The sequence below is a fragment of the Perissodus microlepis genome, chromosome 19 (genome assembly GCF_051167445.1).
Source record: "Perissodus microlepis isolate ML-2025 ecotype Zambia chromosome 19, ASM5116744v1, whole genome shotgun sequence".
NCBI lineage: Eukaryota > Metazoa > Chordata > Actinopteri > Cichliformes > Cichlidae > Perissodus > Perissodus microlepis.
This window is the reverse complement of record NC_140479.1, coordinates 5939164-5954131: the sequence shown is the minus strand read 5'-3', so window position 1 is coordinate 5954131 and position 14968 is coordinate 5939164. Positions and strand designations below refer to the sequence as shown.

General features: G+C 39.6%; 1 protein-coding gene across 8 annotated transcripts in view; it reads right to left on the bottom strand.

Annotated features, from left to right (window-relative positions):
• Window positions 1-14968, bottom strand: part of syne2b (spectrin repeat containing, nuclear envelope 2b) — a 124322-nt gene that overhangs the window by 41861 nt on the left and 67493 nt on the right. For all 8 annotated transcript variants that reach the window (XM_084914302.1, XM_084914306.1, XM_084914305.1 and 5 more), the window contains 15 exons: window positions 12090-12278; window positions 8618-8851; window positions 7802-7924; window positions 6607-6722; window positions 6272-6383; window positions 5875-6009; window positions 4697-4855; window positions 4065-4259; window positions 3752-3847; window positions 3375-3575; window positions 3122-3295; window positions 2633-2755; window positions 1455-1648; window positions 1035-1173; window positions 649-888 (listed from right to left, as the gene is read on the bottom strand). In XM_084914302.1, the coding sequence (XP_084770428.1) occupies window positions 649-888; window positions 1035-1173; window positions 1455-1648; window positions 2633-2755; window positions 3122-3295; window positions 3375-3575; window positions 3752-3847; window positions 4065-4259; window positions 4697-4855; window positions 5875-6009; window positions 6272-6383; window positions 6607-6722; window positions 7802-7924; window positions 8618-8851; window positions 12090-12278 (2430 nt within the window). The remainder of the gene's footprint in view (window positions 1-648; window positions 889-1034; window positions 1174-1454; window positions 1649-2632; window positions 2756-3121; window positions 3296-3374; window positions 3576-3751; window positions 3848-4064; window positions 4260-4696; window positions 4856-5874; window positions 6010-6271; window positions 6384-6606; window positions 6723-7801; window positions 7925-8617; window positions 8852-12089; window positions 12279-14968) is intronic.

The window sequence follows — 14968 nt, the reverse complement described above, 5'->3', positions numbered from 1 at the left end:
AACAGTGAAAATAAAACTGAAAATCCCCCACAATTAAAGTAGAAAAAACGAAATCTCACAAACTCAATGCAGGTGTTTTTGAGGAGACATTAATGAAAGTGCTACAGAAGTCACCAAAACATGCCAAAAACTGCACTGTGACACACTTTAAAGAAGTGAACGGTTCACCAGTGTTGTGAGGGATAAAAATATGCAGGTAATGTGTATTTTAATCACATGATTCATGTAAGAATGTAATTGCATACTTGTCACATTCGCAACTGTTTCCTCATGTTGTTTTATCCCCCAAAAGCCTTTTTTGTGTTTTGTTTTTTGGTCAGCTTTTGTAGCATCTTTTTCCTGTTATGTTTTATTGAACTTCCATTCTGTTTTGTGTGCTTTTTCTATTTACTGGTGTTTTCTTGCTTGACCTTTCAGAGCCACCGTTATTCTGTTGTTGAGATCCAAAATACAGGAAGGAGAATATTTAATTGAAGCGCATTACTGCTATATGTGGCAAATTAAAAAAAAATATAGCATGCTGAACATTTTTTATTGGAGTTCTATATTGAAATGAGCTGCCTGTGTTCAGAAAACAGCACAACTTTTGTAAAACGCTGAATAGTTTAACTTAGAGAAGCACAGTCTACATGGGGGGGAGATCCTCACCTTGTGCAGAGTTTGTTGAATAACAGGCACATCAATGAGAAGACTGGACCAGTCCAACTCTATCTGTCTGAGCTGAGTGTTGATGGAGCACATATCTATGTCAGAAGTCTTGGGCAGAGGAGTCCCTTTATCCTCAGGATCTCTTTCTGAGTGTGCTTCCCTCAGCAGCAGCAGCTGGGACGAAGAACCGGTCACTGCCACCTTTACTTCAGATTTGGCCTCCAACTCTTTGGTCAAAGCCTGCATTAAAAATCTTACGTTAGTCTGTTCTCCATAATTACATTGTGGTCTCTGGAAGAGCTGCTAATGAGCAAAAGTTGGTCAAAGTGCTAGAACTAAAATATTTTTAAAAAAACTAAAAAACAATGGTTTCAACTCTTACTCACCACAGACTGGAGGTAGAGCTCACGCCTCTGTTCAACATCCATCTCCTCACTGGATGAGACAGTGAGCTCACTCCATCTATCGATCCGTTGTCTAGCCTCATTCATCCACTGAGACAGCGTGGCAGAGTTGTGACGAAACCTGATTTTTGGGCAAAAGTTGCACATTTAAAAACAAGTTGACACAACTTCATACCAAAAGATCTTTTACTATCTAATATTGGGGTTTTCATTGCATGCAACCCTAATGAATTAAATTTAGATTGACAATTTTATTATTATTTCATCTCAATATAAACCACACTAAACATTTCTAAAATATGATATGAGCTTAAACTAAACTACACGCAGTCTAGTCTAAGTTCAGGACAAGTTCCAACTTTCTATGTCAGACGGCCCTGACTTTCATGCTTTTCATCAGACCTGCTCTTCAGTTTCCTTTCTTTGTCAAAGTTGGTGCGTTCATGCTCCAGCCTCTTGTGCAAAGATCTCCAGCGAGCCTCCAGTTTACAGACAGACACACCCACTCCACTAAAACCCGCTCTCTGCAGTCGCCGGCCTCCCTCCAGCATCTGACTGACCCGCGCTTCATTCTCCTCCAAAATGCGATGCAGCTCCTGCAGTCAGACAAGGAGAACTTTATATCACTGCACAGACCCGTGAAATGAATTCATACATACATGCGTGAATATTCACTCAACTCAACACAAAGGCTAATGCTCAGAGCGATACAAAAATCTTTGTGAGAAGTCACCTTTTGTCTGCTGGCTACAGTCACAGAAGGGCATTAGTGATTTCAGACTCATCATCTTATCACAATTAAAATAAATCAGGTTTGCTAACTCTCATGCAACTGGTATGTAAGACTAAGGGTGAAGGTTTGTGCTACTTTTCAATTTCACTCTCATCTAAGATAATAACCCTGATAGTGAACAAAGGACAACTTTAAAGCCAAACAAGTTAAACATTTTTTTCTCCAAACAGGACAAAGTCTAAAGATCAGGATTTTTTCATAAACACAGACCTCAAAAGAGAGTTTGTAACAAGTTATGAATGAGACTCACTACTGAATACATGCTGACATTCGATGTTAAACAAAATTTTAACAAGACCTTAAGCTGAGCTGTTACTATTAATCTCATGCAGATTTGGTTGTTGAACTAGAGCAAAGATGCTGGAGAAGACAACCTCTATGTTTATGTTTTTATCTATTTTACCACATATATATTTTTGTTGACTATAGACCATTCTGAGGTGCATTTCAAAACTGATGCATTGCCAGTCTGGAAGCAGAACAACAGTGAACAGAACCAAAATTACATTTGGTCAGAAGTCTGTGCTTGGCTAAAAATTCACATCAAAGCCAAGGAGCATCCTGTACCCCTACAGAAACAACCTATTAGGGTGTATTTAATTGATCTAATTAGGTTTTGAGTGCAGTGCACAAAGTACAGCATAGAGCTTGCCCAGATAGATAGAATGGAACATTGCTTGATGTGCTCTGTACACCAGTTGGCTGCCTGTTAGTAAATTCGATGGTCAAAAAACACATTTATTAATAAAAATGATCCCTTGTAGATGGAATAGAAAATAGAAAATACCTTGTAGCTGAGAGGCTTCTCTGATTCCTGCTCAGATCCCTCAGGGATCTTGGGAAATGATGTCTCAATACTTCTCATCAAGGAGTCGGACCATGCACTGTCCTTCTCCCATTGTGACCACATCTGAGGCAGACATTGTGATTATCATTGTGATAGTTATGTCATTACAATCAATCCTCATTCTCATTTCTCATTTGTGGTGCCTTTAATAGCCTATATGTGTAAATCTGTCATCTAGTGAACAAGTTAATGAATTTGGGGGAGTTTTGGTGGCCTGGACAGATTAAGGCAAACTTTAGGCATAGAGGTGTCAGTAGGTTCCAGTGGAAGTGCTTTTCAGAATGTATAACAGCAATCACATTCCACTTTGATGGGAGATGCAAGGTGTGGCTTCCATGAAATCTCTCTCTTCGTTATTGTATGTACTGTATTTCTCTTTCTTTACTTGACAGTCACTTTGCAAGTAAGCTACATTGCAAGCACGCCTACCTCTAATGTTTCCTGCATCTTGGTCCCTTTCTCCAGTCCATCCTGCTGCAGTCGAGCCACCTGGTCCTGCAGACCCTTTATTGTAACCTCCCTATTTTCTAGGGGCATATCTGAAACTCTATTGGTCAGGTACCGCAGGATTTCAAAGTGATCGCCCAGGAACTGGAAAAACCTCTGATTAAGAAAAAGTAGACATGAAAATCATAATCTATTGTCTTATTTCAATGGGACTCTTTTTTTCCACCACACTAACCATATGACTGCTTAGCTTCTTCTGGAGCTGGGCCCTGCTCCGGAGCTCTGAGTCAGGCTGCTGAGTGAAACTGTCAGAGCCCATACTGAGCAGCTCCTCAAAGCTGCGGACCAGTTGCTCATATTGCTTCTGCAGTTCCACGCCGCTCTTCAACTCCTCACAGTGGGAACGGACACCACCCACTACTGTCTCCAACTCACCCTGCACAACAGGAGGACAGAAAATTTGAAGATTTAAATGCTCTTGCATCATCTGAATAATTCAGTTTCTGAGTATTCTTAAACTTGCCAAATCTCTCAGTATTTAATGGGCCACCTTAGTGACCTACGTAAACGTATAAACACTAAAGCCCACATTTGGCACACTCGCTAACACACCTGCAGCTGTGTGGCCTGGTGGATGAGAGAGGCAGGCAGATTGTGTTGGTCAGCCTCGACCTGCTGCTGCAGAGACTCTTGGATGTGAGCAGCAGCCTGACAAATAAACACACCAACAATTAAAACCTGTAGAGATTTTAATAATAAACAGTCAATTTAGAGTCGACTGATCTATTAACAGAGCAAATTACCAATATAACAAGTAAGCTAAAACTTATCTCAATTGAAGTTAGATATTATGTCTTCTTACTTTCTCTATTTTTATCAGTATTAATAAAGCAATTTACTGACTGATTTTAAAACACCTGCAGACCTGTTTCTCTGCACTGTCCTCCTGCAGGATCCTGAGCTGCTTCTCTCTGCTGGCCAGCGCGATCTGGACCACAGGAAGTAGTCTGCACAGATCATCGATGCACTGCTGACCACACTTTAACCCCAGGACATTGCTGACCTTTGACCCCTGAGAAACAAGCTCACTGCCAAGGGTGGCAAGCTCTGCTGAGAGACTCTGAAAAGGAAAATGAATAGTAAAGATCCTTCTTTTAGTTAAGCTTTAACTAACAGTAAGATGCATTATTGATATTTCACTTATAATTTTTCCCCAAAAGGGTCGATAAAATGTCAGAAATAAGAACACTGAGCCATAAAAATTGCAGTGTGAAGCTAAAAGCTGATATGGTTGCACAAAAAGTTAAGGATAAAAAAAACACATCATGACAATTCCCTTTAAAGGTAATGTCAGTGTCTACAGAAATAGCTCACAGAAAGTAACAACAAGCCTCACACTGATGCTTCAGAAAATGAAGGGGGATCATTAAAGTCAGTATCACGCCTCAGATTTTTCAGCCATAGATGCAGGAACGCCAATGATGACAATTTTGAAACTGAAAACAACCGTAAACATCTGAGCCATGTTAAGTGCTTCTTTGCAGTGAGGCGTCTCACCTGTAGGTGAAGCAGCCTCAGCTGGGGTTCTTCTTCATGTGTCACCAGAACAGGTGAGCACAGCATGCTTTTCATTGAGTCCAGGCACAGGGATGCTCCATGCAATACATGAAACAAACCTTCATCAACGGTCTGATGGGTTCCCTCAGCAGGGCAGGCCTGGGTATGAAAGATGAGCAAAACCGTTAGCAGGGTCATGTTAACAATTTATTAAAATTTGGCCTAAATCCACAAAGGTTTTCTTTTAGGCTATTTGTTTCAGTTTTATGCAAGGCTGAGTTGATTTCCTTTCATCTTTTACTTTACTACTATAATTTTTTAAATGTTTTTTACAGTGGACAATAGCAAATTTCTTGATCAAATATTAAAGCGAATCAGCCCAGGGACCTCAATTTATTAGAGTTCTTAATATTATGCATATTGACATTTAGTTCTATGGTGTTGTCCAACTGTTATTTTCCATACTGTGATTCTGATACTTAATTGCCTGTAAGGTGTCCTTGAGTGTCCTAAAAGTTGCATATAAATAAATTATTATTGTTATTATTATTATTACATTAAAACATGCATCAGTTATATTGTTGGTGCTGCGTTAAAGATTGTTTCACTTTTCAGTCCTGTGACAACTCAAAATGAGGTCCAGCCTTACCTATACCTCGTAATTATTTGATAAGATGACACTGATCCCAGTGCTAAGACCAATATTATACTTTGTTGGTTTTCTTATTGATTTTTGATCTTTCGGGGAGAAAAAGTGGGCTCAGATTTTCAGCATCAACACCACTGAGTCTGAACACAGTGTAAAAACTGTGGCTGGAATTTGTTTATTAGTTGTATTTTGGATCACATCACATATTTACTGATCACATAAAACTCTTTTCTTTCAGATCTCATACACTGTTTATCGGAAAGCGATATTGGATACTGCCACTGATAATGCAAGCTGCATAACTTAATAGAAAGCTAATTTAATACAATTACATTTAACTGGTTATAGTTACAAATAATTCTAAATTACATATTACCTTTAAAGGGAATATAAATTTAGGAAGCTAATCGTCTCACATCCCTTCAGCTTTATCTCAGGCTCTCTAGTCTTGAGAAGAAAACCAGCAACTGGCCTCGTGTAACAGCTTCTATACTCTCTGACAAACAGCCCTAATATAATGGCTCCTCACCTGATTCAGAAGCTCTGCAGATGTGTGCCCCAGCTCTCTCAGATGGCTGATGCAGGTCTGGAGCTCTTTCAGGTTTTTTCTGGCAATCATGCATCCTGCTGTTCCATTGCTATGCTTCACAGATGAGTCTGTCACCTTCATAAAGAGAGAGAAAGAGAGAGCCACACAGACAGAGAGAGAGAGAGAGAGACGGAGAAAAACATCAGAGGAAAAGTTGGAGACGCACGCAACTCTAATCATGCCCTGCAGGAGTTCCCATAACACCAACGAGACAACAAAGTGGCATCTGCTCAAAGAAGGTGATAATCAAGCATGGCGAGAACACCGATTTGTCCCTTTCTCTCTTGTATTTGAAATGTGATAATCAAGCACCTCAGTCTCACGATGAAGGCCTTACCTCGGAGGGAGGAAGCAGCCAGCTCTCCTCCAAAGCCAGCACCTGACTGTGAAGGTGATCCCACTTCTTCTGAGCCGAGTCCTCCTCCTCATCAGCTGCAGCAGGAGGCGACCTGCAGCCAGAGAACAAGCTGAAAATGAACACTTCATCTTACTCCAGCTTTCTTTCTTTCTATATACATTGAAATTGAATTAAGAAAATACTGTAGTCTTTTTCTCCGTCCTATAAGTAAAATACCTTATTTAAAAATGTAAATGTATGTTATATTTTAAAACAACTAAAACTCTGTAATATGTGTTTGACAACAATTTAATAGAGTAAAGAAGCGGTTTTGCCTTAGTGAGAGCTGGCTGTGGTCCTCGGACTCCTGGCTGTAAAGCAGCGCTCTGCTGCCATGCCTGGCGATGGCTTGAGTTAGTCCTCTTTGTTCACTGAGCTCGTGCTCCAGCTCCTACACAAAAGTAAAATATCAAGTTTAACAATTTTAACTGTTTATATTTGATACAATGTCTGTGTGTCTGTGTCACGTCACATACTGACACAAATTAAAAGCTATACTTCATCTATTAGCAGGGGCTTATTGTCAAAGCAGCCATTTATTTTACTTGAATCTCTCCCTTTCTAATTATTTCCCGCTAGCTATTAGGTCAGTGGTTCCCAAAGTGGGGAGCACAGAGCCATTGCGGGGGTGCGGTAAAAAAAGAAAGAAAGAAAGAAAAAAAACCCTGCTTGGACACTGCTAGCATAATGGACAGGTCTTTGACGGGGCTCCCGCACAAAGCAAAGCAGAGGATGAAGCATCGCCAAATATGCTTCCAAACCAACTTCTTTTCAAACCAAAAACTAGAAAATATGACGAAGCATATGTTGCCTTCGGCTTCACCAGCACAACGGCGGTGCCAAGGTAGGTCTCCCCGACAGAATTTGTTTCCCCTGCATTGGGAGCACGCGCTGGGCTGTCCAAATCATGGCCGAACAGTAAACACATTCTTGATTTTTAGTTCACAAACACTTCTTATAATGAAATTTTGGCGATGTTAGCTCTTTATATAGTGGGATACAAATAATATCAGTCTGATGCTGCCACAATTTGCTCCCACTGTTCAAATCATGGTATTTTCATGGTTTCTCTTTCTTTTTCTCTCAGCTTTTCAGCTCCACCTTTTGGTTTTTCTTAGCCTCTACGAGGTGCACTGACAGGCAGGGAATGTAGGGGAGATTTGATTGGGCAATCCAGTGCCAGTAATGAAAATTAACCAATGGGTTGCTTAGAGGTTGAAGTATGCAGAAAGAGCTACAGCTAAAAACTTATTGATATTAACAAAATAAATACTGACATCCACCTCTGATCCTATGTTCTTATGTCACAGGAAAACATGAAAACATGCTGGTAGAAGGGATTTTTAATGCCCCAGGATGTTCTGAATGTTTGCATTTGGGTGAAATACACAAACAGCAGTCAGACACATGAAATACACAAAATCCCACACCACTGGAACCTAACATCAAAGCAGCTAATGGCATCAGTACCTTCTGCTGCTGCAGGCTGCTCTGTCTGAGAAGTTTGTTTTTAGGTGATGAGAAGATCTCTTGAACACTGTTGCTGCGCCTCAGTTTAGACTCAGGCTGGCAATCTGCCTGAGAAACTAAATGCTGTGGAAAAACAGGTGAAATGTACACACAAGAATGAAAGCTAAAGAGTTTATCAGTATCACTGTCAACTGTACGAGTTCTTGAAGGTAGCAGCTTTAAGAAACAAGTCTAAATGCAAACATGTACGTGATGTGTTGCTTATGAAAGGACGCCACTATTGAGCTGCTGGTGAGCCTGCACTAGTTTATTTGCAGAGCTGTTAATAATTATCAAAGGCAGACTTTGCCACACAGTACCTAGTGTGACGTTACTTTCAGCAGCACAGTTGTAAACCTGCAACCTCAGTTAAAGTTTGTAAGCAGGACTAGAGAGCGTGCAAGAACACAGACTGAAAGAATATAATACATTAAGCTGCTTTGCTTTTAATGATAAATCTTAGTTTGAAATTATCCAGGCACCTAAAGGGACAGTTTTTCAGAGCAAAAGTGCAGTTAATTTAACATAAGAATGAATTTAACTGAGTAAGGAAAATTGTGAATGGACTGGTGGCACTTATCTACTCCACCCGAGCACTCAAAGAGCCTCATACATCCATTAATTCTGCCAAATATTCACACTCCAGTGAATTCATCAGGAGCAACTTGGGGTTGTCTTGCCCAAAGATTTAACCAGCAACCTTCTAATCACAGCCACCCCAAACAACTGAATACAAAACAACTATGCAGCCATTTGCCAAAGATTTAGTGTATGTACCTGCTCCTGGGGCCCTTTGTTGCTGCTCATCCTCTCCTCTTCTTGTCTGTTCTGTAGCATCTGCTGAAAGGACACCAGGTTGTTCTTCAGGAGTTCCAGCCTGGTGGTAAGAAGCTCAGCTGCCTCCTGCTGGGATCCTGCAGCTCCCAGTTCACTCTGCTGGTGCTGCTGGTCAGCGGTTTGACTGAGAGCTGACAAGCTGGCGACCTTCTGCTCAATCTCCAGAAACATCTCCTGTAGACCAGCAAACAAACACACATGAGTACAGTCAAGACCACTGTAATCCTAAGAAAACTTGTCCATCTGCAGTGTAGGTAGGTTGCAAAGCAGCTTGCAGTTGTCCAATATGAGATTTGCCAGTTGGATCACCTGCTTCTTTGGCAATTTGTTTATTGTTTGCAGTGTTTGAGTGGAACAGTTAGTTTGCAAGTCATTTGAATATCAGGTTACATTTAGCTGAGTATTATTAGACACCCTTAGCGTTTCTCCACCTCCCTTCCATAATTTAACTATCACTGATCTTTAAAATTCTTCCATGACTCAGACTTCAATGAATTCTCAACTGTGTTGTTTAGACTTTAACATTTCAGCATGCTTCAGTATTTGGAGTACAAATAAGTTCTTACAGTTTACCTGACCTTTTAACTCCTGTTAGCACATGTCCTTCAGATATTTTACACACCATTTATTTTTTCAACATCTTTTAACTTCAGTTAAAACTTCAGTTCTTTGATGTCAACTTGAAATATTTCTCTTTTAAAATTATATCAATTATATCAGTTTAAGATATTTCCATTGTGTTTATTTATTAAAGACAGTGTGGCGGACTGTTTCATGTGTAACATTTTCACCAGCCAGGACTTCATTATTTGAAGGCTGGCCTTGGAAGCTCCACCTCTTAGATACGCCCTTCTTTTCTTTATTGTTTTCACTCCTTTATTGCCTCGCCTCCTGCTCTGTTTTGACACCACTACGAAAAACAACAATTAACACAAAGATTTAGCTCTGGAGCTCAGCTTAAATGAAAAATGCCGAGCACACTGATGATGTCAAAGTTAGATGTGGGTGATGTATGACGGAGCTAATTTGAATAGGAAGATACATCTCAGTGGCTATTTGCACGCAATGCTCCATTAAAATGTGATGTGTGACTGTGAGATGTGTTTAACGCCTGAAACTTTAATGGAGGCTCAAGTTACACTCTCAGGGTAAGCCAGGAGTCCTTGAATAGAAAATTCTTGCTAAAGCTTGAATAAAGATAATGTTGAATCCTGTTAGGGCATGATGCTACTGACTGTAAGCTGTTATATTGCCCCAGCTGACTGAATGTTTAAACAGAAAAAGTAATGCTGCTTTAAAACCTCTAAATGTGATTTACAATACCTGTTAGTCATTACCTACTCCTATATAATATGTTTACATACAAAATACAATACTATTACACTCTTAAAAGTAAATACTGCCCAGGGAGTGAGCTGCCTTAGTGAAGGTTTGCTACTTGTTTATTCCTGACATGTTGATTTTTTCATTTTTTGTTTTGGACACCACCTCTGCAGCTACACAGTAGCTGGCACATAGAGGCACCACTATGAACTCTGCACCTATGAAATAGTTTTATGCCATGTGTTTATAGCCACAATCGCATTTAACAATGAGAGCGATAGTCATATCCAATCAGACATCTGCATCAAAAAGTTTAAGAAGAATAAGATCTTTGCAACTATTCCAAAGAGGCCATGTTTTTAAGGGATTTAATGACTGTCAGTAACAGTAAGGTTAGGCCTTCCATACCTGAAAGTCTTTCTTTTACTTTGCTGAGGTTTGAATTGACAATCTGTGCTGAACAAGAAAACATGAACCCAACTACAGAGATTACAGAAACCTAAGCAGGTAACAGTTAATGAAATCTGCTCAACCAGACTCATCTGAAATAGCTTTGATATGAGCACAAGGGGGGAAGAATAATACACGGCAAATAGAAGCATCCATGAAGAGCAGTTTCTGTGTCATAAAAAGCTCTCCTTAACCCCTTCTCTGAAGAAGAAGTAACACACATCTACTGCATTACTTACTGGGCTGTGTTGCCAGTGCAAAGTCCATTTCACTTTTCTGTATATTCAAATATCGCAATGTGAAACAAAATATGGGCGATAAATTGCTATGATAAAAAAGAAATGCAAAAGAAATCATCAAAAATTGAAATGCTGTGTGTTCTCTAACACCTAGTTCCATTCAGCAGTAGCATTTATTACAAACCAAATTCCAAAATTTTGGAATGCTGTGTAAAATGTAGATAAAAAACAAAAATGATGCTTTGATTTGCATTTCTTATAAACCAAAATGTCAAATTTCAGTGTGTCTGATGACAGAACACTTTTCTACTTTTGCTCGGTCTGTTTAAAATGCACTTTGGCCCTGAGAAGACGGCAGCATTTCTGGGTCATGTTCACATATGGCTTCTTCATTGCATGATAGAGCTGTGCATTTTGCAGAAGGCATGTCTTGCTGTGTTCAGAGACAATGATGAAGTGTTCCTGAGCACATGCAGTGATTTCAGTGACAAAATCATATCATATCTTTTAATGAAGTTCTGCCTCTGGGCCCAAAGATTATGGGCATCCATTATGGATTTGTGGCCTTGTGCTTTGCTGATATTCTGAGACATGCTGCTGCTGTAAATCTCCAACATTTTTCATGAAATGTTAAAATACTTGAACAGTTTGAACACATGATATGTTTTCCATGCTCTATTGTAAATAAAATGTGGGTTTATGAGATTTGCACATCAATAATTCGGTTTTATTAACATTTGACACAGTGTATCAACATTTTGGAACTATAATTTCCTCCTTGCATCTCTTTGTGAATCATCACAATGTCAGAAGAAAAGTCTGTCTTGTCATAGGTCTTGTTGCATAGCATTAATTATTCTGTTGATTTATGTCAAACAATATTAAAACTTTGATTAACAAAGTGATAATAGCTTCAAAGCAGGCTTTTATTCCTGATGGCAGTTACCAGATGTGATGTAGTTTAGCATTTTTTAAATGAGAACCCATTGATTTGGTGATTGTAAGGGCAAAGGATAGCTAGATAACTTGAGGTTAAAGTTTTTCAGATGTCCATGCAACAGCTTTTTGTCAATAATATCTATTTGTTGTTTATGTGGAGTCCATTAGTAGACTTCCTCAGATTATTTTGCAGTCCTTAAAAAAGCTTTAAAAAAAGTTAAATAAGTACATTTTAACAAATTTTGACACAACCTGAATAAAAACAATATAAAATAACTGTATTACGTCTATGTGACTTTGAAATTTATCATATTGAAAAAAGACTGCATGAATGTAATGTGGGCTTGTAAAGTGTGCCAACACAGTCAGCACAGAGACAACTGAGGTAACAAAATTTACGAGGTAATTTGTCTCTTGTAAATTTTGGGAGGGGGCTGGTCCCCCTGGTGGGCGGAGCTTACCTGACAGGTAAGCAGTTGTTGTTCCACGCTGTCTTGCATGGTTGCTACACCGGCAACACCGGCAGCTTGAAGACTCCTCTGGGATTTCTGCAGCCACAGCTCCAGCTGGCTGAGCCTCTCCAGGCACACATGGAGGACACCTTCAAAGAGGCGAGGTCCAGACTGGGATCCAACCTGCTGGTCTGATTCCTGACAGACAAGCACAACACACCCAGCTAAGCCTCTCTGCTTCAGAGTTTCAGGGTAGAGAGGGAGGAAGATGAGGAAAGTGAAGAGTAAAAGCTGACTGGTTCCTGAAGTTTGTAGCTCTAATACTGATATAAACAAATATTTCTAACCTGTTTCTTTGTTCTCACTCTACCACTCCCAGTAACTTACCCCCCGCACTGGTTATCTCTCTTTCCCTCGCTCTGTTTCACTCCTCTTTCTTTCTCTCTCTGAGCTCCACCCACCTGAAACCACTTCCTGGAGCTGTGGCAGGGCCGCAGGGACAGAATGACAGAGGCACAGAAAGAAAAGAGCCCTCAGGTGACAGGGGTGGAGCTGACTGAGGACAGAGGGCCAGGTAAGCTGAGTAAGCCTTAAACACAGGATCCAAACACCCTCCCACTTCCTCCAGAACCTGTCAGGGAAGTTTGTAGCTGGGAAACAGCTGATTGGTGCTTGAATGCTTTTATACATTCTGATGTCCTTTTCACAATTTTTACTACATTTGTAATCCTTGCTTCACTTTTACAGTGAATTATTCTCACTTTTCACTGTATAAGTTTAAACTGTTGTGTAAAATAATGGATTGATTTCCTTTCATGACTGATCTCTGTGCACACAGTCGTGAAGGAACTGCAGAGGAACCTATGCAGCCTTAACAGGAGGAATGTCAAAAGTACTCACACTGTTCATTATTCATCAGCCTTTGATGTCAGGAGGTGGTGTGGAAAATATCCTCTGTAAAAGCATCCCTTACATAGATTATAAATCTGAACTCAGTACACCCATTTCACAATCATAAAACAAGTTGCTCCCCTCAGCTCTATCATTTATTAATTTGAAACAATAGATCATAATTTTAAAATACTTCCTGACTTTGCTTTTGTAATTTTAGAGGGCTGTTTTTCATCAAATCAATCAAGTATGAACGGCTTAATTTAGTTAGGAAAACGTTAGTATACTGTGTGCATAAAAATTCACTTTCTTGCCACAAAAAAGGGATGTTTGGAACACAAGTTTCAAATATTCTGCATGGACGTGAGTTCAAAAATGTAAGTGAGAAGTGCATTAGGGTGCATTCATGATAAATGCAGAGGAAACACATACAGCAATGTGAGTAAACTGAGAAAACTTCACATCAAGCTGCAATGTTGCATCACAGGTTAAGATATGAAATCAGTGAGTTGTAGATAAGTTTAGATAAGTTTCTCAGTCCAGTCTGTTTGTCTGCAACCACCACCTCATCCACCCCTGTATGGTTAGGATGTTAGCAGGAGGACAGTGCTTTTGGTGTGCTTCAACTTGATGCCAATTTAAAAATGTATCGATTTCAGTTCGGTCCTGAAATCGTAAATGTGAAGGTAGAGGTGCTGATCCTTCACTTATTTTAGGAAGTGTGTGTTGGTCAGTGTTGCCTCTGTGTCAAGAGGGTTTTATCAGAGTCTTTCCAGATGTTAATGTTACAGAACTGGACTTCATTCATGCCTCCATTAATCAAGTATCACTGTCTTCCTCTTTAGATTACTCAATCGCTAATCACTAGCTCTCTTGTGAATGTATTTTTGGAAAGTGTTATGCGTGCTTTATGTACTGTATATGCCTTCAGCCCCTACGGGTGTCTGCCCCCCGCCCCCTTCATGCAAACCCCCTCTGTCCCTTCATGAGCTCCTGACACAGAAAAAGAGAGACAGAGGAGTGGATCACTATTGTGGGTTTATTTGTATTTGTGCTCTTTTTTCTCTTTCTTTTAATGATATGCAGACAGAATGGGGAAAAACATGAGGAAAACAATGTAGTACAGCACATGCCAGGTAATGTAAGATGTCTGCTGCTTTCAGATGAAAACCTTGTATCTCCAAAAATTGTAGATTTTTCTTTCTTTAAAAAAAAAGATTTCCCTAATAAACACACTGCTGTAACGTATAGATTGTTTTAGGACTATTTATTAAATGCTTCCTTCTGAATAAAAAGTAAGCATTGCAGTGGGATTTACAAAGTTTCCATCTGTGCACAGCAGCCAGTGATTCAGCATTCATGATAAACCAGTGCATTTTCATGGCCAACAGTCATCTTCACAAGATAATTAAGGTCTTAAGTATAAAAGGTGTATTTTAAAGAGGGATAATATTTATTAGTTTATTTATTCATGACAAAGCAGGAATCATTATCCACACTGTCCTGCTGCAAGGCAGTGATCGAGTCAATCACATCTGTAAACAACACACCCCACTTTATGAGCTTATGGAAATACAAATGGCAGATGCACAGAAGCAACTAAAGAAATATTTATTTTATCACATATGCTCTGCATTTGCTGGTAAATCAGCCCAGATGGTAAATGAAAAGGTCAACAATCAAAAAGTTTTAACATTTTAAATCACCATTCCCTATAAGATACATTATAAAACATGGCTCACAAAATGTGTCTATTAATACACTTTGTTTCTGTTTTAATAAAACTAACCCATCAGAATAAAGGTCCATGCTAAGGCAAAGGCTTAATACAGACTGTTAAAAACATCCACCACACATACAAAATACCATCCGCCTACTTTCAGTTTTCTTGGGGGGGTAAAACGGTAACCATCAGCAACCACTTCGCATTTGTAGCAGATGTAGTGCTGTGTCATCCTGAACCACGTGTCAGTGGTGTTGACTTGTCAAAGAATAAG